This window comes from Oenanthe melanoleuca, chromosome Z, assembly GCF_029582105.1.
Source record: "Oenanthe melanoleuca isolate GR-GAL-2019-014 chromosome Z, OMel1.0, whole genome shotgun sequence".
In the NCBI taxonomy this organism is placed as follows: Eukaryota; Metazoa; Chordata; class Aves; order Passeriformes; family Muscicapidae; genus Oenanthe; species Oenanthe melanoleuca.
This window is the reverse complement of record NC_079362.1, coordinates 31,770,546-31,795,460: the sequence shown is the minus strand read 5'-3', so window position 1 is coordinate 31,795,460 and position 24,915 is coordinate 31,770,546. Positions and strand designations below refer to the sequence as shown.

Sequence of the window (24,915 nt, the reverse complement as noted above, 5' to 3'; positions counted from 1 at the left end):
CTGTGGTTTAAAAGAGAGATTGTTTGCAACCTTATGATAAAGTTTAACATGAGATTAATCTAACCTAACCATGAGCTTTGGGATAATCCTGCAGTCTCTAGGATGTACAATCATTTTACACACTGTGCAATTGAATCAAAACAGTCCATAATAAATTTTTCCAGACACAGCATTTGTTTTGGGTTTGCAGCCCAAAATACAGAAAGATTATGACTTCTGGAAGTGCATAATGACTCATGGATTCTTGAGGATTTTTTCGGCACTTTCGTGGTTTCCCATTGATCACTTGCAATCCCTGTTTTTGTCATGACCTCTGACAGTGGCAACTGGAAGGCTGAACACAGAGGAGAAAAGTATTACAGGACCCCACCATATGCAGAGACCTCAAGAGCTGTATTTATTTTTTTTAATAACTTAACAGTGCAACCACATATATACCCCTTCAGATAAGGTCTCCTGCAAATGCCAGCACAGGAAATGAAAACAATCATTCATGATGACAAATCTTTCCACCTAGCAGCTTCTTTTCACATTATGCCAAAGAAAAATGCTTGCATTTTGTCTGCTGCAGAAAATGTCATGCCTCATTTCTTAATTACTCTAGCCTCACCAACTGACTGGGCTCTTAGACAAAATAAGAGAATTTTTGTTCCAAGTACTCTTGGATCTCTATCTTTACTTGGGTTGGCAGGGCTTGGCAGTAGCTGACAGTGCTCTGTGGGAGAGAGCACCAGCCAATGACCTTCTGATGCACAGGGAGTGCCTGGGGGTTAGGTTCCAAGCAAAAGTGACCCTCAGAAATGGCATACACAGGAGACAGCTCAGCAGGAAATTGTCCTTACACACAGAGGACAAAGCAAACTGAACTGAACCCTGCTCTTAAACAGGGGCTGTAACTGTCCCTCTTTTTACTCTTTTGTTTCCTGAATGTAATGGGCCTGTTATGACTGTAGTTATGAATTAATATAATTTTTGGGAAAAAAAGTCCAAACCCTAAAGTCCTTCATTTGCATTTGTATACCACAACTGTGACAAATAGAGAACATGTTCTTTTGAGCTTTGAGTATGATGGCTGGCTTTGAATCCTAAAAACCATACTTATCCTATGTAGGCAAATACATGCACATAGAAGCAGAAAACATAATCTAAAGCAGTCATGCTTTGAAATTTTCTTTGAATGGAGAAGAGTAGGTGAGATTACTACTGCTTGGAAAACCACAGTGATCTCAGAGCAGTCTTTACTCTCTATGTAGAAGAGTGCAAGTAGATTGTCAACAATGCTCTTCTCAGCAACCTGTCTGCAGAAGATTAATTTAGGATTCATTACATTTTAATACAGTATGTGTAGGAAACAGACTTATGGAGAGATGTGATGGAACCTGCCTCAGATAGAAGTGCTTTAGATGTGATACCAAGTCTTTGCATGAGTCAGGCATAAGATTTTTTGAGTATCAGTGGCAGACCCCTCCTCATTTCTATGCACCAATAAAACAGGAAATTTGTTTTCATCTTCTTCACATTGTTTTTTCCTGCAGCGAAACCAGAACAGGGTACACCATCTCATGACCATTGCAGTGACTGCTTGCAAAGTACCTCAGTGAGTCCAGCAATGCTGTAGTATGCCTTGGCACATGACTCTTCCCTGAGCATGAAGTGCTTGTTTTCTCCCCAGGGAGTATGGTGTAAAAACTGCCCTCATGCTGAGACCCTGCCTAGCACTCTGCTTTCTTATGGTAATGAACCACACTGACACTCGAGTCCTCAGAAAGAGCAGCTTTTCACTTTGTTAATGCATACACCATTGCCAAGACTGTGATGCTGTCTGTCCTCTTCCCCAAGTGAAGAGTGTGCACCAGCTGCTTTGTCTTCCACCAGGCAGGGCAGCTGAGGGGGCAGAGTCTGCTCACCCCCAGACTCCCATCTGACTGAACAGAGATGGCCATATCAGATGGTAATAGCTGATAGAAATTACCTCTTGTAGCTTCACTGCTTCTCTTTACATCATTGTGGCTATAATGAGCCCCCTTTTAAACAGACATTTACTTCAGCAACTGGAACAGACAGATGCTGCCATCTGTCCAGCCAGCAGTGGAGGATGAGGGGCTCACAAGTACAGTGCTTGTTGCTGGCACATTCCTGCATTGATTCCTGATTTAAGGACCCAGGGGATCAGTGTTTTGTGCATTTTCGGGCTGGTTGGTTTAGCCACTTGTTGATGCCACAATGACATTTATACTATAGGGACCCGATGGCCAAGTGATTTTCTATCCTCCACTGAGAAGACAGGCATCTTTTCATATTAAGATAAGCAAGAAAAACATTTCAGGTAACTCTGGATGTTTTTAAAAACAGTTTGAGTGCAGTTTGCAAGACCACAAGCCTGGGACAGGTCATCAATTCTCATTAAAACAGATTAACATGTAGCAACTGTACTGGGTGCAAAAATGTAGGAAAGAAAAGCTTCATTTCTGAAAGGTATAAACATCTAGCATACCTCTTTCCTATTGTGGACAACCAAAAGGGAATACTAGAACTACATTGTTTATAATAGACATTGACTTACTGTAGATAAACCATTAAAAACAAAATACCAATTTCCTGAAAGGTTGGATTTCATATGTGAATGTGAAACACAGTTGAACAATTGTTTTATGTAACTCCTCCTGACTTTGAAAATGTACAGTTGCAGCTCTATGGCTGAAGAGTCCCCATTAGTACCCCCAATCTTCAAATAAGGTTGAAAGAAAATACCACAGATAAAGAAGGACTGATGGAAGATCTCTGGAGCTGAGACATCTCTGCTAAACCTAGAATTGCTTGCTGAAATTTACTTGAAATTAGCTGCAGGAAATCTTTGCTCTTTCATTCATGTAGAGGCTTTTGGTTGACAGTACTGATTTCCTCTCTCTTCCAGTTCAATGCAGTTGGTAACATTTCAAAACAGAAAGATGCATACCCTATCTGAGTGGCTTCTGCCACCTCCAGGAATACCACAGCTGACTGGACCTGCCACTTGCATATTGTGATGCTGCAGTGCTAAACCTTCAGGGTCCTGCTTACCTCTCTAGGGAGAGCATCTGGTGTACTACACATTTTCAGAATGACTGTGAAGCTTTGAAAAGTTTAAATATTTGAGGGTCCTGTTAAATTGCTTTGCAACTGCACAAATGTTTCCACATATCTCTCTCTATTCCTCATTCCCTCTGTGACAGTGAGTGTATCAGAAACCAGCTCCAAATACTGTTTATGGAAAAGGTAGGATGAAGATAAGAGCACTAATGTTTTCAACTGTTTGCTCTGCTGACAGAGTGAAGATGGTCAAAATTTTTTCCTGGCTTGTTCTTCTCATGTAAATCAGAGAAATCCTGTATATATATATATAAAATGGTTTATCATACAGAATCTCTTCATGATGAAAAAAGGATTTGGATTATTATGCTAAAATTTTCCATGGGTCAAATCTCCAATTCTGTAAAAGCATGTTGTAGTCAAGACAATTAGAGGGCTGTGCCTCCAGATTTTACTTTTACGTATTTCTAAGCTCATCTCAGGGCAGACTCATTCATCTGCAGTGCATAGTAAAAATATGATGAGAGAAGCAGCCAATGCCATTATAATATCTAATGAAAAAATGTAAGTGCAGTGATGGTAGCTCTGAATGCTGCACATGGTCTTAAGTTACTGCATCCCACACAGCTCTGAGAAGAATGTTCATTAATAATTAGTAGCAACACATGGTTTCTAATTGATTGAATTCTTTTTTCTGTTTAAAACAAATGGGAAAAAAATGCATAATTAATCTCCTTGCAGCTCATGTTGTGTCAGAAATGGCTGTGCTTTTAGGACAAAATTCACTCCTCCTAAGTGTTAAAGCATGTACTGCAGCATTTAGAGAGGATGCTTAGCAAAAGATAGACTGCTTTCATCTCTGATAGCCTGATAAAGAGAAGAATATGTCTCCTAGATGGGAGATCAGATTCGTTATGCTCTATGGGTGCCACAGAGAAGAGAACAGCAATAAACTTACCACATCAATTATCTGCAGCAAGGAAAGCCGGAGTTCGACTACGAGCGGCTGGGAGTCATTCACTACAGGTCGTTCCAGACGATTGTAGTTCCTCAGCAGTTCTCTATACAAATGTCTCTGGCTTTCCCCCTGCTGAGAGACTAGAGGAAAAGAAAGAAGGTGTCTGTCATTCACACTGTCACACAGACACCATTGTTTGTTGAAAACTACCTCTTATTAGGTTTGTAATTAAAAAGCAGTTCCTAAAATTATCACCCAATTCTATACGTGGATGTGACAGACACAACTTTTCTGCATATGTGAATGATGAACTCTCAAAAAAATTAACTACTAACACTCTAACTCATTACCGACATTCAGAAACTACTGAACGGAATTCAGGGCACTGACTGAACGTCCTCATTCCTTGGGGTCCCTCCTGCTGATGGACAGCAGAGTTGTGGCTCCAAAACCACAAGACAGCTTCCTGGAAGGCAAGCAAATGAATTAATTCATTTGCTTGTTCTTACACTGGCTGCTGTAAGCCAGCACTGGTATCGCTTAGCCATATTGCGATTTTACAAAGCATAGATAACAGCTATCCATATTTCTTGGAGCTGATGTACCAGGCCTTTTTCTGTGCTCAAGAAACAGTAACAACCTTTCTTCCTATCCTCTTCAGCTTCGTAGAGCAGTCTTTCCAGCCTTTTGATTACTTCCCTTGACTTTTTTCCATCTGATGGCAGCACACTTTAACACCTACTGAGGTGGTGGTATGAAGGCTAGAGTATTTAACAGCTATTACAGTGATCCTGAATTTCTGGTATTGCATGCTTAACTCAGTTTGCACTGGGAACAGACTCCACATGAAGTTGTCATGCAAACAGCTGAGCATGCTAAAGATTAGCAGAACATCAGTCTATGCTTAATTTTCAAGATGCCCTACTTCCCACCTTTGGGGGGGTGTGGAGAGCATCTATCTAACCCACATGGCCAGGTTTCCTTGCCACAACTGTAGATGGTGAAGGTTTGGGTATTTTCCCTCAGCAAAGCAAGAAGTTTGCTGGGATACACTGCTCAGAACCAGGGTTCCCCCAAAACTGTGTAGATCTTGGTGCTGTGGCTAGTGGCAGCCTGAACTCTACTTAAGAGCTGTACCTAAGAGAGGGAAGGTCATGGACTGCAGGTTCCCTGAGGTCAAACCAGTCCTGTCAACATGAGAGTGTATTCTCTGAATTGTATAAATTCAATCCCTGACAGAGAATCTGCACTCTAAATCATTATTACTTTGGATGGAAGCATTTTTTTTATCCACTGCAGCTCCCACTCTCTGTATATGACAGTTTTTACTTCTTGATCAGAGCTCTGCACATTGAGACCAAAACTGCTCTCACAGAGGTTGTGATGAATATTTTCTTGACAGTGCAAACAAAATGTAACAACCCATTCTGGCTTCCCAGTGTCTTACTATGCTCAGCAAACCCTTCAAGCCTGAGACAAGCTGCCCTACAACAAAGCAGCCATGCCTTTTAAAACGAATAATAAATTCAATTTATAAACACTGCATGGATCTGTATAACTTGTGTTCTTTTCATTTTTCCTGCTACTCAAGAGAGCATTGTGACTTTCTAGCATGGCAGCGCCTGGTAAACAAGAAAGAAGAGTATTTTGGTTCACTTCGGTAATTTACACTATCACATCAATTTCATGGACCCTTTCTCCTCTTGTGCAATATTCTACATGATCACAGGCACTCAGAGGAGCAAATGCTGTGAGCACGCCTTCAACAGCCCTTGCCAACACCTCAGTATTGGATGCTATGTTTTTACCAATGGCAAAGACAAGCTCTGACCACAGTATCTCTCCTTCAGCATCGGAAGCAATCTTCCCTGCTTACTTAAGCAGAGATTTAAGTCCTCTGCTATCGCCTTCAGTGCCTCAGCAGGACCAGACTCCATTATAAAAGTCTTGTGTGTGAAGGAAACCAGTGAAAATCACCACACATTGTCCTATGGAAAGAGGCTGTGAGTTCTGGAGCAAATTTGCTGTCCTTTCACTCACCTACCCGCCCATGTTCCTGTGCTTTAGGGGAAAATGACTTCCTGAACTATTTCTCTCATCTTGAGTACTTACATAATGCTTGCCTTTAACCTTTCTTTTAAGCTGGCTTCCTCAGGTTTTACAAGGGGAAAAGTGCCCTTCACCATTCTCTGGACCCAGCTGGGCTGCTAGACTGCCCGGATACCTCCATTGTTGGGATGCATTGAAGCACCCCACCAACGGAGGCCTGACTTGCAGAAATCTAAGCATAACCCTTTGCTGTAGGGTTTGGAAAGCTGTATTTGGACTGTATGCTGCATCCATGCTGATGCCAAGCCTCTTTCCCTGTTAAACTTTTTGAGGTGAAATAGCCAAGAACTGCAGCTAGTTTTCCATCCTTTCTTCAACTCTCCGCTCTGTAATGTGATCCTGATACTTTACAATCTCTTGTATTCAAAACTAGTTGATCTATTCTTAGTCTGCGGAGTTGGCATTGGTGACCACGGATCTGTGTGCTGCATGGTTTGGCTTACAAAATGACATAGATTCAGAAGAAATGGAGCCTTGGGGTGTCCTGGCAAACAGCCATAGCAGCTGTTGGTACCACAAAGAGCTGGCTAGCCTAATCACACTGCTGTCTCTCTGCTGCAGCTGCTTTCGAGAAGGGAACTGAGTTGGATATCTAGTCTGACCTTTATGTTCACGGACTTTTTCTTTAAATTGTAATTTTCACATACTTAATGTTTCATACTCCAGAGAGATTTTTGCTTTTTTCTCCTATAACATTTGGGCTAATGCATTGTGACACTACAACTCTGTGTGCTAAATGAAGTGTTTGCTGGTGATGGGAAGACTGAATCTCTCAGGAGTAGTGGTAGAATAAGCTTTACCACTGACTATCCCTCAGTCACAGAAGTTTAACCAAATAAAGTGGCACTGTTTCATCTTTTAAACTAGGCTGATGATGGATATTTAGGGTTGCCAAGACAGTCTCCCAAAACCAGACCCATACTTGCTTACCTATGTATGTTATTGGTAAGTAAAGTAACTGGCAAAAGGCATGACGTTTTCTAGCTGAAAGATCTGAGAGGTTTTACAACCCACTGCCTCTCCCTTGTCTCTGAAATACCTTTGAAGCAGTAGGAAAACACATAAACTCATTAACATTTGAGGGAAGAGCAGTGTAGGATGTTTACCTCAATTTTAGCAAGACTTTTGACACCATCCCTGAAAAATTCTCACACACGTTTGTCTATACCTTTCAGGCTAAATAAGTGAACAGTGGACAGAAAAGTGGCTGAACTGTCAGGCTCAGAGGGTTGTAGTCAGCAGCAAAAAGTTCAGCTAAAAGCCAGCCAGTGGTAGAGTACTCCAGGGATGGATACTGGGAACAACCCTACTTAATGCTGTTATGAATGATGGGACAGAGCGCACCCTTAGCAAGTTGGGGTTTTTTTCCGATGGTACAAAACTGGGAGGAGTGGCTGATACAGCACAAGGTTTTCTGCCACTCAGAAGGACCTTAAAAAACTGGAGAAATGACTCGCAGGAACCTCATGAAGTTCAGTGAAATAAAGTCATCCTGCACCTGAGGAGTAACCCCAGGAACAGGCTGGGAGCTAACAGGGTAACACAAAAGCCCCGAGGAACCTTATACCTATAAGCCAGCAATGCACCCTTGTAGCAAAGGTCACCAGCATCCTGAGCTGCAACAGGAAAAACCACACAAGTAGATCAAGAGAGGTGATCCTTCCTCTCTATTCAGCAGTGGTGATACACACCTGGGATGCTGCATCCAGAGCTGGGCTTATCAGTAAAAAGGAGACATGGAAATATTAGCTCAAGGGCTGGATTGTTCCTCAAGATATATTCTTGAATAATCTGAAAATGTCCCCTAAACTGCTCCTGGGGTTTGCAGACAACTGGAAAAGCACAAGGTAACCAATCCTCAGATTGGTTGTGAATAGCTCTACAGAAAACAGTTACTCATGCACTACTTTTAAACACCTCCCTGAATTTCCTCTATGCTTCTGCATGTGCAAAGAAGTCTGAAGTCTGCAAGAAGCCCACTTATTGAATGATACGACCTATAAACTTCTACCAATCTTTTAAGAATAGATACTGTAGTTGCATTTCATGTTTCTTTCCAGGATGTAATTGCTGAGAATTGCACAGCAAGGGAACCTGCAGCTAGGTCTGGCCAGACTATGCATATGGCATCCCCAGGAAGGACAGATTCCAGGAGCTGTGCTGTCATGTCTGGTCTTGGCTGGTTGATTTTCCTGCTCTGCTTTGCATGCCAAGGTCCCCAAGCTACAAGGCAAGAGTCCAGTCCTTCCAGTTCCCCAGGTTTGTTCACAAAGTAGTCAGCTTCTTAACTGGTATGAGACACACTCTGGCTGGTTTGTGCACAGGAAATAACAAATAATGAAATACTAGCAAGATGATTGGTAGTAGAACATGGACTTCCACTAGTTTTTCAGCAATGGTACTTGTATTATACCTGTATTATCAATCATTCTACCTCTGTTTCATACTGTTCCCTGCTTTTGTTTTCATAATCTCTCAAATTTTTTGAGGGGAAGCTTCTAGCTGTTTTCTAGCTGTTGCTCATTTCTTTAGGCAGAGACCTGAGTCCCAATACACAAGTTATTACTTTATTAATACTGGATTATTGGTATCTAAAGTTGTGGCTTCTAGACAAAATATAATCTTTCTATATCACTTTATATTAACATACACGCATGCTAACATGCCTAGGAAGAAAATGTCTCTTTGTTTTCCTCTTCTGTTTTAAAAGACAGTTCCTAGAATCACTTTCATATATAATCTTTTTGAAGAACATGGTTACAAGTTACAATCAACAGCCTATTTCTGATCCATCACATTGTTATTTTTACATATCTTTCCCCCCCCCAATACTTCATAAAAGTACATAAAAATACTTCATAAAAATGATACTGTGGTTGTGATATTTATTCACTCCTCTTGTACCTTCAGGAGGTATTCACCACATCTATGTCACTTTTTTCTCTCTGTACTGTTACTTTGACATGTATTTTTTGTTTTGGTTTATTTGTTTGGTTTACTGTTTCATAAAAGAAGATGAGTGAATTTCTGGTGTTTACAAAAAACAAACACAGCACTGCCATTATACTGTGAGGTATTATTAAGTTTAGCTGTGTAATGATTGTATTTAATTTTCTTATAACTGGAATATTTACAGAGGAAAAATCCATTAAAAACTATGGTTATCAGAGCTAAATCCTAGAAATTAAAACTATTTTCCTAAAACCTTCCTATCATAGCTCCTCTTCTATTATTTATTTTCATTTTAGTTTATCACTGTACTCTTGCAGGGATTTCTAGCTATTGCTTTCAGAACCCAAACAGAATGATCATAGGAAACACACACACACACACACACTACATGCAGTAATGAATTATGGGGCAAGTAACATGAGAAGCATCAGGATAAAAACAGGTTATTTCACAGACAATTTCATTTACGTAAAGAACTACAATAGCAAGAACATTTAAAAAATGAGTCACATTCTAATGATTTTGTAGCTATGAAAAACAGCTTACTTTGAATATTTGCAGATTTTTGAGAATGTAAAGCATGTCACTGCTGTATGTCACTTAATCCCCAGAGACCCAGATGTGCCCCATCTGCTTTTGTTCTTATGTGCAGCATTGTTACTTTTATCTCTGGTTGCAAATGCATTATTTCTTTCAATGCTGCTGGATTTAAAATGCATGCCATCATGCCTTCAGGGAAGAGGATTCACATAAGAAACAATGGAATCACATCAGCTACCTCTACCCTGTATATGTCTGTGTGTGTGTGTGCTTATGTGTTGTGTATTTGAATATTTCTCTCATTTAAAACATCTTTTTAATCTACTTCCCTTCTGGGTAATCTTTGACTCTAATCTTTGTCTCTCGCTATGCAGATTGTTTCTGCATCTTACACACAAAATCCATCAGATACCCAGAGGAATGTAAGAAATAACATGATTTCCTGGGCAAGAAGGACGTAATATTCCTAAAACTGGTCATTTCTGTTCTTTCATAGCACATAAAGAGTTCCCAGCAGTGATGAGTATTAAAAAAACGTGCTAGGAAAGGTTTCTTCTTAAAGACTATAGGTCCATGACAACTTCCTAAAACTATATAATGAAAGGATGGGCTTATATTTTTGGGCCTACTGGCTTGGTTGTGGGTATTTTAAAGGCTGAATTATATGTGTAAGGTAGAGAGACATACTTTGAGGTATTAATAGTGGGATATCTCTCAATCATAGTTCAGTTATCTAAACGGCCTCATTATTCCAGGTCAGAAACCTAACTAGCTGCAGCCAATAAAAGCTAAAAATGTACTTCTAGTGTAATGCTAGTTTACATTAGCTCTATGCAAGGTAAGCGTCATTGCTACAATACTAAATGCACAGGGAGCACAGGAGGAGGAATCTGCAGCAGTGATGAAGAGGGACTCCCCTTGCTACACATTTCAGAGTGCTGTTGCTGTCTGGAGGAGACTCTTGCCAGCCATCCTGGGATTTGTGGAGAGGAGTAGTAATGGAAGCCAAAGAAAAGAAATAAAGCCATAAGATAAAAGCAGGATACCAGTGATATGGTCATCAGTGTACTGGACTGGGCTTCTTGCACTCCCTGCTCTCACTGGCTTGCAAAGCATCTTGTCACACCCCTTCATCTCTACGTGTTTCAGTACTCAAACCAGTCAACTAAGGGAAAGCCCCTCTTGGGAAAGCACTATGAGCTTCCCCCTCCAAGTGCCATCAGTGAGGAAGCCTTGGCAATATGCACAGCATCCACAAATGGCTCTGTAAAGGGTCAAGTCAGTTGGCACCTCCCTGTCAAAAGCCCACTCTACACCATGCCAGGCACATGTGGAGAGCTGAGATCTGGGGAAGTTGGAAGTGAACTGACAGGTGTAATAATGATTTCTGTGGAAACAGATAGGCAAGTTTGATTATGCTGAGTAAACAATAGGTAGGAGTTCTTTTTCCTAAACCTAGTGCAGATAATAGCAGTGAAAGACCCTGCAGTGATGTTGTGGTTTAACTTCACACTGCAACTGAGTATCATGTCACTCCTTCGCAATCTCCCCTCCCCCAATAGGATAGAGAGAAAAAAATTACAATAACAGCATTAATGACACATATTCATAATAAAGCATAATGAAACATAATAATAAAAATAATGAAAAGGGAGACAACAAGAAGAGAGACAGAAATAAAACCCAAATAAGAGAAATTATGCGGAATACAATTGCTCACCCCTCACTGATCTGTGCCCAGCCCATCCCGGAGGAGCAATTGGCTTCTTCTAGTCAGTTTCCCCCAATTTATGCACTGAGATATACCAACTTCCCAGGAAGAGAAACATAGTAATTTTGTCCCAAGATGTGAAGAGAGCAAAAATTCCAAGACCTATTCCTTAGTCACAGGCATGTCTTTAAAATGAAAAAAAGCTTGTTCCCCTTTTTTATGGTTCAAAGATGAAGGAGAGATCTTGCTCTAAAGCATTGCCTCAGTGTGTTATTGATGAAGCAGTGGTAATATGGTTTAACTTCTCCAGGCAAAGCAGAGGACAGGCTGGAGTGGAAATGATACAGACAATAATACTGTGAAAATGAGATGCCCAGTGTGCTCACAGATGTTGCAGTGCTTCTTTCCCTTTTTCCTTCCGCAGAGCTCATCAGCTGGTTATGATCCCAGAGACATTTCCCAAACTATGAACTTTTGCCTTACCAGCCTGCCATCTGTACTTGCATAGCAAAGCTAAGCAGCAAAGGCATTGAGGATGAAATAGGGAAGGCTAGAGATGGCTTCTCCTGCCTTTTTCCCTTATTACTCAAGTTGCACCTGTTGCCCATGAATAAAGTGAGAGCTCCACTAGCTGCAAAGCACAGACAATGCACAAATGTCCATATGGACCTGAAAATGCAAAGAAAATTCCAAGTTTATGTTTACAATATCAGAAGTCAAATGGTGGATAATGAGAAATATAGTGTAAGAGCCTTCTGAATGACTGCTAATTTTTTAAGTGCTTAGTATGTGAACTGGGAAATATGGAGATACATTCTCCTTTATCCAAAATAGTTTTGCACTTGGAGACCAAAACTTTCAATAACATACCTATAGACAAGACCCACCACTGTTTTTGGCAGCACCAAAGAACTTTCACTAAGGTCAAGCTTGCTGCCTGTCTATATGAGATGTTGTGCTGTGAATAAGCTGGTGACAGTTTGGAGGTTGTGGTAGCAAAGCGGCTGCTATGAAGGGATTTTTTCTAAGGGAAAGAAGTCTGAGGCTTTGGTGGTTGAGGTCTTCAAAGACAAAGGTAACTGTAAATAGTGGCATGAAAATTCTTAAGAAGGAGTCTGAATTTATTTCACATTGATGAGAATAGCTGCTTCTGATACTGTTTGATGAAGTAAATGACAGGCTCTGAATGAACAGGATTTGTGACCAAACAAGGTTTGTGGACCTAAGACACTTGAAACTGTATGTACTATGCTTTGGCTGACCCAGTCTAGATTTAGTTATATGCATACAAAGTGGCTCAAAAGCTTGCATCTGTTTTGTTGTTAATTTTTTTTTTTTCCCAGACTTTAAAGGTATCAAGATCTCAGTGACAGATGAGTGTTGGGTAAGCCTTGATTTGTTTTCAGAACAATAGATGCTATTGTCTTTCCTTTGGTACATGGCTCAGGTCCTAGTTTTGTTGGGATCAGTGGTTATATGAAATATTGGTCTCTCCTTGCTGCACCCTGCCAGCCAAACCTGCGTTGGCTGAGCCACTCATCCTGACTAAGAGCAGAAATTAACCACAGTGAAACTGAGGTACTTCCAGAGAATGACCATCTGGGGAGCCTGATTTTGTCCTGTCTATACTCTGTTGCTTTTAAGCTTTGGTAACTTCAGTGTACTGCTCCTGAATTATGTTGGTGCAGACAAAACAAAATTAAAACAAAACTGCTGCCCTGTGCGTCCAGGAGGAGCATGACTGTCATACTGCAATACAGTAGTAATGCCTCAGATGTGGAATACTCAGTCTCTGAGTGAGTGGAGAATGAGCCTGGAAGTCAGAAAGTAATCCTGTGCTGTCTGGACTGCCCTCTTGTATTCCCCAGCAAAGAATTCCTGAGTCTGCTAGAGCATTTTGACCCAAAGATGAAATAATTTGCCCATTTGACAGAGGCCTCCTTTGGAGAAGGACATCTCTTCTCCTTACCCACAGAACTGCTTCCCTTATATCTACCTTCTCTTTACCCTCTTTGACATCATCAGGCAGCACATAAGTAGATCTGATCGTGCCAGGAGTGCTGAAGTGCTTGAGCAGAGATACCAATTCAATAAATTTAAATATAAATAGTGACCCTAATATCTTTGGAAATTACATTAGAAGTCTTAGACCTTGAACCAAATGCTACTGCAGACAATATGTTTCAAGATAGCTGTTTGGTTATAATAGAAAGGCAAATCTTTTGCTTGGAGCTCCTGGAGCTGCCCAGTTGCCATTTATGGATTGTGCGTGCAGCCTGAACCTGAACAGGTTTAATTCAAAGTTGTTGCTCATCTGCCACTTGAAAAAGTGGGAACTGCAAAACATCTAGTAACTTTTGATTCAAGTTTTTCATTGTTACAATTGCTCACTTGCTCACGGTGGATTTTAGTTTGCTGACTACTTTTCTAAAATGACACAATATTAAAGGGAAATCACTCCATCAATTGCCATGACTGTTCTATCACTTCTGCAGGATCTTTAAAAAACACACAAGATGGCTAAGAATTGTGTAATGTATTACGTAATGTATTATGTGCATCATTATATGACTTCCTACTTTTGGTTTTCCCCAAATGCACTGACTCAGACATGATGAGAACATTAAGCAGCATCATTCTCTACAGCCAGCCTACACTCAGTGAGATCCACTCACATGACACACAGTTAGCTCTGTGTCATGAAGTCTCCATAGGGCAGCACTGATCCCTTAAACTGAGACAACAGGCTCCTGTAACCATAGCAGACAGATTAAAGAGATATGACTTTGATCTGCTTGGAGATGAGAAAACAAAGGGGAGTTCTTTCGGCTGCCTTCAGCATTTATGAAGAAGGGCTCCATCATGGACAAGCCAGGTTCTCCTAGGAGGTGCACAGGAGCACCAATAAGATAAAGCTGCATGATGGAGCATTCCCACAGCACCAAGAGAGACTTTTTTTCTCAAGGGTGCTGTGCATAAGGGACACCACTGTCTTTGGAGATGTTTGCAGCTTGACACCTCAGATAGCAAACAAATAGAGAAGAAGGGTTGGACTGGACACCTCCAGAGGTCCTTTCCAGCCAAATTATTCTACCACTATATGAATCTGTACAGATCAGACCATCTCTCACCTCAGCTGCCACAGACGTATCTTTTCCAATTTACAACTTAATTTTCTCTCTAGGCATGGTAAAGGTCTAAGAGACCAGTGATGTTTTTCCACATGACAACAGCTGAGCTTCAGGGAACACAGTGTACTCTCTTAGTCCAGTCTGCAAACTGACTTCAACCTCCTCTTTGACTTCTCAGTGAGAAATGAGACCTCCTCAAGCCTGCCTCGTTCTTATAAGCAATTTTTTTTCCCAAATCTATGTTGCATTAAGAACAGAAATGAGGACTGTGGTTTTCTCTTCAATACTGTGGAATGCAAAAGTGTTGAAAATATTCATTTCTGAATGGTATAAGGTCTGCAGACATCTGTTTCAGCACTCCATTAACCACAGATTTTCTAACTGAGCAAAACCAATTGATAGGAAGGCAAGACAGAGACACCTGCACCTCACTGTTTACATGCATAAGTGCTCCTGGTTGACTACGTGTTCCTGTTCCTGTGCAATTTACTGACTTCATTGCAAGCCCTGGGTGGAGAGATTCTTACTTCTAAACACTCCATCTGGTTCCGGTCTCAGCCTTCTCATCAGCTGTTTTCCTCAATGCAGAAAGTATTTGATTTGAGTCTTTCTTCAAGCTCTATTTTCTCAGGAGTATGCTCTAAAACAGCAATAAACTCCTGTCTACCTTTCTCATTTCCTGGGTTGATACTGATTGCCAGTGCTAGCCCCACCTGTCTCAGTCAGATTTGATCTCATTCTTAATTAGATTAAGTAGGATCTCCAGGCAGTAAATATCTTCAACCAACCATGTCAGGACAGATGCAAAGGGTTTTGATCTACTTTAATCACACCCCAGAGCTGAAGAGACAATATCTTCCTCCTTGCTTGTCACATACAAATGAAATTGTATATGCTACCACCATCACTAACCCATGTTGTTTTCCACATGCCTTAGGAAAATAAACCAGAAAGAAAAAAGAATTTTAAAGCTGTCTTTAAGAGATGAATCCTCTGCCTAGAATGGGAGCTTCTGCTCTGAGACCATCAGAAAACTCTCTGAGTGGAACAAGGCTGAAGGCTCCTAAGGTGCCATCTGGCATCATCCCAAAGACCAGATGGGTGCTACTTTCTCATGCATCTGCTTCTGGATCCCTCCCTGTATGCAAGAGTGCTATACCAATAGGTGCATGTAACAATAGGCACTGGTGATGTCATGACCCAGGTGCTTTTTCTGCACCTTCCCACGTTTTCCAGTGATATTTGAGAAGAGTTAACACAAGATTTAACTCAGATCATTACCAGCAAATGACACAGAAATATCTCCAACTTTCCTGGAGGCTGGCAACTTCTCAGAAACTTGGGCCAGCTCCACTGTTGCAGCTGTGCCTATGATAATACAGATCAGCCTTAGAGCTGTGCCAGTGAATGCACATAGAAGATTAGTAACTGAACACAAGGTCGGGTTCACTGAATTGAAAAGTCTACTTCGAGAAGCAAGCATGTACAGCAAGTAACTGCAGCAGACAGTAATTCAGAGGAAATAGGGGTTTGCTTAGGACCCTGCCTGCCCATCTTAAACGAATTGACACATATCAATGGCACTTGTGCTCCTGATCAAGGAGCGTATTTGCATGTGCCATGGACAAGTACATTAACTCCCTGGGCTTCATGCATATGTGATGCGTTAGCACACTCTCAGCATTCAGTGATCAGCCCTGCTGTCTGTGCTATTAGACATAAAAGAAATGCTAGGGATCTGATAGCTATTTCCCATGTCTGCAAGTTGCACGTGTGGTATCTTTTTATGCCACCAATATGGAAGAAAAGACCTACCAGTACAAGCTAAGACCTAGCTCATATCTATTTTAAATGTGTATCAGCTGCATTGTTGTCTTTGAAAGTGCATCATTCAATGGATCAACATAGAGAATGTGTAGAGCTGAGGTGAATACAACCTTCAGACCTCCAATCAAGGGTATGAAAGATTCTAAATTAACTAACTTTCACACCTGGTTCTACTCTGATAACAGTTATGAGATGTGAAGTACCGCTACTTCACCAACCACCTAAATTATCAATAACATTATTAAGGCACAGGAATTCTTTTATCTGTTCAACTGTGTCTCTTTGGAGTAAACGAGTTTGATTAGCACACATCATTACAGTTCTATCAGGCTTACAAAGCTGAGGCCTGAAGTTTAGATTCCATATATAGGTATTTAAGTTATTAGGTATTTGTTCTTCCTACTACATAGATCTCTAAACTCATGCCATCTCAATCTAATTAGCTCACATTAGAGAAACTGTAGCTTGGCAGTGGAATCAGGCCTTCTGAGGCTATCTTGCCAATGCTTCTGCTGTTGCAGAAACAGCACCTGCTTGCATGGAAGTGAACCAAGAAATTTGTGAGGATTTGCTCCAAGAGATCATCAGTTCTATACTGATGTGATCACTAGACCTCAATGAAATAAGCAAAGGTGTGAAAAGGCATGAAATTGGTGTAACACAGAAACTCAACTCTGTATTGTGAGCGAGCCAAAGAAAAGCTGCTTTGTACCAGCTGGGTACACCAAGTCCGGCTGATTTACTTCATCATTTACATCTTTCAGCTGTTTAGCTCACTTGCAGCATCCCCTGACACAGGATTTGTCCCACACAGCTGAGCACTTACATTCCCACTAGACTGCAGAAGGATGCTGCCCTCAGCTTGCCTTTGACTTTTTTGGGTTTTTCAAAGCTACTTGGCCAGACACGACCCTGACAGAAGCCTGTACAGAGCAAAGAAACCAAGAGGTCTGACTCTGCTCTTTGCAGCATGTGGGCGGTAATGGTCTCACTTGAGAAACAAAAAAGGATATAAAAGCACAGTAATTAGAATACATGTTTGACTGGAGACTAGCCAAGTGTGTCTTTAACTTCCCTGGCTGTTCAAACCTTGTAGGTGCCTGTGCCCTGAGCTGAAGGTAACTCCTCAGAGAGGCTATGTGTCTTTGTGATCACTGCGACATGTTTCTCAGAACATCCTTGCAAGGTTGTCTGCATCCTATCTGTCATACTGCACCACACTCAAGAAATGGAGCAGGAATGGGTCTGATCCCTCCTTTCCAATCACTCCCTGGACCAGGTTTTCCAAGTCCCTTCACCCAAGGTTGTTAGGTAGCTGCTGAGACTCACTCGGTCCTTCTGTGCTCTGGGTGCTCCTTCAAGGATTGCTCCTGCCCTGGAAGTGATATCTGACCATGAGAGACAGGGACTTCCTATATCACTGGGACATAGGAAGGTTGAAAACTAGTTTCCTGATTTTTCCTTAGGCGCATGTCTCAAAATAAGCAACATCAGCTCTTCAAGAAGGAAGGCTGCAATGACCTAGCTTAAATGACATGACTACTGGGGCTCCTAGCATTACTGTGAGAAAAGTCAGATTGAAGCAGACAGTGGAGGAAAGAAGTGAGGAAAAAAATTAGCTCTTCATGGGTTGTTTCCCTTTGGTTTTTATCTAGTTCATGTCACAACTTTCCTGTGAAACAACCCTCCAGGAGTTTTCAGAACTTGATAAATCTGTATGAACAATGTTGAAACAACTCAGCGCTATGTGAGAGAGACATTCGTTTTGATTTGAATTTGACATGACTTCCATGTGGGTGAACTAAGGAACCCAGGAAGTTCATCTGGATTTGCTAAAAAATTTTTGTTAAAAAAAACTCTGCTACGGATAACATGCTAAGATCATCTTGACTTTTTTCTCTTCTGCCCAACAGCTCAATTTCCAGGTCTTTCTGGGTTTTTTCCCCCCTCCCCTTTTTTCAAGTTAAAAAAATCTTTAAAGTGGAAGTCAGTTACAGTCCAGCTTTTTCAGAGATTCATTTTATTCTGCTTTAGCATTTTTTTATAAAAGTCCATACTTATAAGCTGCTGGTAAAAGCACCTAACAAAAAATCCTCTGAATTATTTATAAAAACAGTTTGTTTCCATGCGCTGCTGAGATAAACTAGGCATTCTCCTGATGAATTAGTGACTATTTATGTTTTAAAAGGCAGGATTTACAAGAAACACAACTTCTCAAAATGGGAATGACGACAAAATTACCTATCTCATAACTAGATGCTATAACCCCCCTGTTAGTTCAGATCCTAAGGTAGTACAGAAATGTCTCGAAGATAGCAAGGTTCTGAATTTAGCTAAGTGGGTAAACATTTTCCTGCAGTACCATTGCTACATTAGGCAGATGAAATGTGGACCTGTAACAATGAAATGCCCAGATATTTCACAGCTTCAAATGAATTAATGAGGAGTTACTTTTCTGGCATGAACAGTTCAGTGCAACATCACATATACGCAAGTTTCCAGTGCTCCTGCACTTCTGAAATAGATGGATCACTTTCTCTACTTTTAAAAGAAAATCCTGCTTTATATATAAATTGTAAATAATTTATAGGGAAACAAGACATGGTCCTTCTCACCTAGAATACTCAGTTTTAGAATTTTTGATTGCCACAGGCATATATCTTTCAGCTGAAAGGGAGCCATAAAAACACAATTGTGTAGAATACTGAACATCTTTCATGACTTTGGCTATTTCAACATTCTCACTTAAAAACACTTTGTCAGCCTTGCAATCCTGAATGTTTTTAAATAATCACACAGCTCCTATTTTTGTTTGCACCATGCTGAAACTTCTGAAGATAGCTTAGTCAGAGCTGACACCTTAGACTACAGAAGGTCATTATTATTATTATTAGATGTTTCCAACTATATATATCCATCTCTGCCTTGACTGTTTCTTATTAAGCATACTAAGAGTACGTTTAATAAAAACAAAACAGTAATAGTAAATGTATACATTTATACAGATTTAATCCTCCTAAATGATGCATAGAAAAAAAACCAGTTATGTATTTTCTTCTGCTCATATTTCTCTGTAGAACACCATTGCACCCACACACCTATAGGGTTCTCAAAGTCATTCTGCCCAGCCTGAAGTTGTAATTTCCTGCTCTCAAAAATCCATGGGAAGGTTACATTTTTAAAGAAAGCAAAAACTTGTTTCTTTTGAAACACAACCATTTCAATTAGTTTATGGAAGTTAAAATTACTCACCTTTAATTGAAAAAAAACAAAAAAAAACACAGAAACAAACCCACACACTACTTCCTTCTTACAAAAATGTGCCCAGCACTGTAAGATCTACAAACTTACCCAAACTGATTACAAAAGCCAGTTAAAACAGTATGGGACTCTAATGAAGTTTGAAATACAAGCAGATTTAAGACTTTCTGAAAATAAAAGTTGGAGTTGGATGTAACTAGCATTTATAAGAAAACAAAAACAAAAAACAAAAAACAAACAAAAAAAAACCACAAAAACAACAAACAAAAAAACAAACAAAACCAAAACCAAAACAAAACCAAAAAAAAAAAAAAAACCACCAAAAAAACAACAGCAACAGAAAATGCAAACCACAACAAAAAAAAAAAAAAAAAAAAAAAAAAAAAAAAAAAAAAAAGGAAAGCCCTGGACAAACACAGATGAACTTACCTTTAAAGAGTGAGAGGAACAAGGATGACCAGAGATACAGCGCAGAATAAACAAATGCCAAGCACTTTTCTGTGAGCATTGTCAAAATAAGCTGGCTCTCCTTCCTGAGCAGAGGGTGAAAGAGGATGAAGTCTCGAACACAGCCTGTGATGACCAATGGATTTGGCAATTACAATAATAAGGCATCAAACCACCTTCCCACCAGGGGAGAAAAGTGCATTTGCTCATGTGCTTCTCCGGTCCCCAGGAGCCAAATCAGCTCAGTGCTTGGTCAGTAAATCCAAACACAAAGGAACAGGTTACATTCCTTTGGACTCACATTGCTGGACACACTGAGCCTTTCCCCGGTCAGGAGCAAATGCAAGTGATCCTCTCACACAGCTGTGTATGTACTGCAAGAAGGGGGAGTGTGCTGCCTCGGAGACGCTTTCCACATCTCCACATACTGTACCTAATACAAGACAGCACGGCTGCAGTGTTTCCAGCGCTTGCACTCGAGTGCCTCTAGAGCTGTTTCCCAGCAAAATGAATCTGTGTGTGCCCCTCTCTGCTCTCTCCCAGCTGCTAGGGCAACTCGCATCAAGCACCTGTGGCACACACCTGCCTCTTCTCCCAGCAGAGGTAGCAGAGGAGATTCAATAGTGTACAAGTTTGAAAAGATGAAAACAGCCAATCTCCTGTCTGTTTTTAATGCCCCCCCTTCCTATAATCACTTCCACCAGAGCAGTAGGGAGCTGCTCTGAGTGCCCTCTTCCTGAGCTGCCCACTGAGGGATTTAACACATATCCTGGTTCCCTTTCCTCCCCACAATTTTAATCATCAGCCAGAAAGGTGAGGCAAAGTTTTGAATTAATTATATTTATCATTTGGGCCTTTCTTTGCTCATTTGCCTGAACACTCATCCACTTCTCTTTCACTGCAAGCAGGGACAAGACTTTGCACTTCCCCGTGTTCAATTTCTTGGAGTCCTGCCTTGGCAGGGTACAAACGTGGGCCAACGCAGAAAGCAGCAGCAGCAAGTCATGATTCTGGGAAGGAGGAGGGATTTGGGTGCTGCCGTAGTGAGGCTGCAGCAGGCAGTGGAAGCTGGTAGGAGAGCAGAGCTCCAGGATGTGGGGCACAGGGTGTGCTGTGGAGAAGGACTTGAGAGGCTGAGTGGTGGGGCACGGGCGTGGAGTGTCCCTGGCTGAGAACATCTGCCCTAGGATCAACTGCAGAAATGCAAACTTGTAATGGTCAGGAAACAGGTGACTGATCAGTGGTCAAAGCACCAGGAAAAGGCAGGAAAACAGAACAAGTGGAGAGACCAACACCACCAGCATTAGTAATATTCAAATGTCTTCTGTAGTTTTCATGCTTTCATTTTCTTTTAATAAATGTTAATAGATTTGGAAGGCTGGAACCACAAGGGGCTGGTGTATACCCCAGCTGCAGCCTGGACTGATTTAGCTGGATCCTGGTGCACTCTCACCCTGTCACAGGCTGTCTTGCTGGGGATCTGGAAAGGGTCCTCAGCTGCTGGCCCTCCTTTTGCAGGCTTGCTGGAGTGCCCCAGGTGAGCTTTCATCGTCCAGCTGCATGTGGAACACCCAGACACAGCCTCCTCTGGGCTCTCCCTTCTTGCCCGCAGTGGGTGGGAATAGGGACAGAATGGGATGTACTGCTGGGACCCCATGAAGACTGGCCTCAGAGACCCCCTTGGGTGGCATTGTAGCCTCTGACCGATCCTAGCCTGGCTATTAGGGTCGGTGGCTCCACTGAACTCAGCGATTTTCTGCAGAAAGACAATCTGACCTGATTGTTCGGGAACTAAAAAACTTTAGTAATAGAAAACAACAAACGGCAAGCTGAACAGTTTGTACTGAATGAACCAGGAAAGATGGCACAGGAAGGCTAATTCCATGCACAAGGGCAAATGGCTAAAAGCAAGTGTTAAGGCATGGCAGGGGTATCTATAAACTTGGAGGAGGGGAGGAATTAGGGCAGAGTTTAGGGAGGGGGTCCAATAGGGAAGGGCAATTAGGAATATTAAAATTATTGCAGCAAAAAGGAACCAATAATAACAAGGGAAGGAGAGAACTTTCTGGCAATTATCAACATACTGAAACTGGAGGATTCTGGGAGTGATTTTTTACTCACTCCTACTGAAGGGTTTTCCCATAGCCTTAAACCATGGTCACCTGCATTTTTATTGGAGTTAATCCCAACATGGCATTAAGGCCAGAAACTGAAGAGGGGCTGTCCTACTACTCTCCACCTGCACTGCTGATCTCCAGGCCCATTTGATGTTGGGCTTCTCCACTGAGCCTGTGTGTGATGCTGTCAGTAAGCTGGTGGGCAAAACTGCTGTGCCTGTGCAGGGAGGCCCGTAGAAGCTGGACCAAAGCCTCATTCAGGCAAAAATAGTGCAGGCTTGATGGGACAAGGCACTGTACTGTTGCGCTTCCTACCATCCTCAAAGAGCTGCCCCAGCTCCTGATGCAACTATGGCAGTAAGTATTGAACAGCAAGTTAGAGGAGGGATGCTGAGACATAGTGCAGGAGATGCTCACTGACCCCAGGGCAGCGGCCACAAGGCTGATGGCAGGACTACTGCAGTGCTATATGGACTGGGGGCAGCAGGAGCTCCTACTCAGGTGGAACATGTCTGATAGTGCTGCAAGACAATGGAGACTTGGGGCAGCTAAGTGCTCAGGAGATCATGCATCAGACTTTCTGTGAGTCTGACACATGACCACAGCTCCCTGCAGGGGAGATCACTTGATCAGAGTCCATAGCAGGGATGCCTGTTCCTGCAGCCAGTTATGCTGACTGTGGAGCTTCTGTACCAAAACTTCTCCTTTTTCTCCTTCTTTGGTCCCCTCACATCCCCACAGCAGAACAACATGGACCATAGTTTTGTCCATTATTTGTGGTTTGGATTTGGGTTCTTCTTTAATTCCTTTAAAAATGAAAGCTTTCATCAGTGAGTACAACTTCACACATATTGCAGTTCCAGTTGCTGTACTCACCTTCAGCCACTGGGTGTGGCTGTCCTCTCACTGATGGCCAGAGTGTGGAGACTGGGGTAGCTGGGTATCCGAGACCTCCTCCTCTCTGGTGGAACATGTCCGATGGTGCCCTGTGGGGGGGAATGATATGCTCCTCAAAGCTGTCATCTCCCCACGCCGAGTACAGCATGGATGTCTCTTTCCTCTTGCAGAGGATGAACTCAGGCTTGCTCCCAGCCCACTACAGGAGGCACACCTAGCAGAAACAGAGCAGCCATGGCAGTGCATAGCTGGCCTCCTCCCAGCTGACCAGGCAGATGGCACAGCAGTTGTCCAGCTCCTTGGCCATGTTTGCCATGTGTTATGGGGTCTGGAGACCACAGCTGGGGATGACAAACCACCTCACTGTCTCTCAGTGACACTGCAGCATGTTGCACTAGAAAAGTGAGGCCACAATTGTTGTCTGGCCCTAGGATGGATAGAATACCCATGTCCCTCAGGAAGAAAACCTTCCCTGCTCCCCAGATGGAGTGTTCCCCTCCCAGATATTTTCTGCTGCTGCAAGAGTGACTCCTGAGTGCCCTGGCTGCTCAACAGAGAGGTCTATTTTGCAAATGATTCACATGTCACTGATCTCACAAGGATGGCAGATCCACCTATATTATGGCTCTCTGCAAGTAGGCGACTTGGTGCTGCAGATATCCCACTTTGAGCCTGCAAATGCAGACTGCCAGAATCCAGGGGCTTTGCAGTCCAGCTCCTTTTCTGCACTCCTCAGCTCTTAATCACATTTCAAATCAGGCTACATGTGAATTCTTTGAAGTGCCTGGGTTGCTTTGTTCTACAGGCAGCCATTTAACCATGTCACCTGGCAAAAATGAGCGTGTTTGACAACCAAATATACACGGTGGAGTCTAGAAAACATAACTTACTGCTCTACTGAGCTGGAACCAGATTCCTTGTTGGGATCACTGCTCACATAGGCTTTATCAGTGCAGGAGCCCAAAGGTATGTTTCTCTCACAGGCTGTTGTTAAGGAAGGATACAATGAGAACAAGGTTATTGCACAAGTCTGTTTTGCTCCTCCTCTCCTATGTCCACCTGAACTGTGCTGCCACTCCAAAAGGCTTTCCCAGAGAAGATAAAACCAGGCCATTCTGGCTGAGATCCTATAGTAAGGAAGCACACCTGCCCCTCAGCTCTGGATGTGTTCATTGCTCACTCCCCATCTACAGAAGCAGAATGACATCAATACAGAAATCAGAATTTTTCACCAAAGAAAGGAGGTAGGTATTTTCTCTCACTGCCATTTCCCTGTGAAACCAGGGATGGACTGCTGCAGACTGGGGCTTCTAGACAAGGTCTGTGTCAAAGCTCTACCTAGTGGTTCAGACTGTGTTCTGACCTTGTGAAATTATGTGGCTTGCTCCTCTTCTTGAAGTTGTGTCTCCTGTACATCACATTGGTACAACTCAGTAAGTTTGGAGCTGGGCATCCTTCCTCTGTGGATGAGTTTGTCTGCAGGTGAGACAGCTCTTCTACCACCTTTCACCATACTTGCTGCTGAGTCTGCCCAGTCAGCTCTTCTAGCAGTGACTTGACTTCCAAGCCAAACCTCAGCACCTCATGCTGTGAGCCAACAGAGATAAGGGCAACTGGCCATGATCACACTTTAACAGCTGAGCAAGATGTAAGGAGGATGAAGAAAGCCTTTATAATGCAGGAAGTGCTTGAGAGTGTTTTATCGCATGAGTGGTTTGGATAAGTTATGAGTGATTTGGGGAAGTCTGGCAAAAGTGTCAAATGCTGGAGTGGATACAGTGCATTGTTCAGAAGTTACATCACCAGGGTTTCACCAAGCATGTCAAGCTGCACAGACCACTCACTGGGTTCAGTTCCCCTTCAAGGAAGGTGGATGACACCAGGCCACATTTGCAC

General features: G+C 42.2%; 1 protein-coding gene across 1 annotated transcript in view; it reads right to left on the bottom strand.

The window, feature by feature from the left end:
* LOC130265046 (neuronal acetylcholine receptor subunit alpha-7-like) overlaps positions 1-20,440 on the bottom strand; it is a 59,612-nt gene extending 39,172 nt beyond the window's left edge. The window contains 2 exon segments of the mRNA XM_056513813.1: positions 4,028-4,167; positions 19,988-20,440. Of these exon segments, the coding sequence (XP_056369788.1) occupies positions 4,028-4,167; positions 19,988-20,066 (219 nt within the window). The 5' untranslated portion in view covers positions 20,067-20,440.
* Between the last annotated feature and the right edge of the window lie 4,475 nt (positions 20,441-24,915).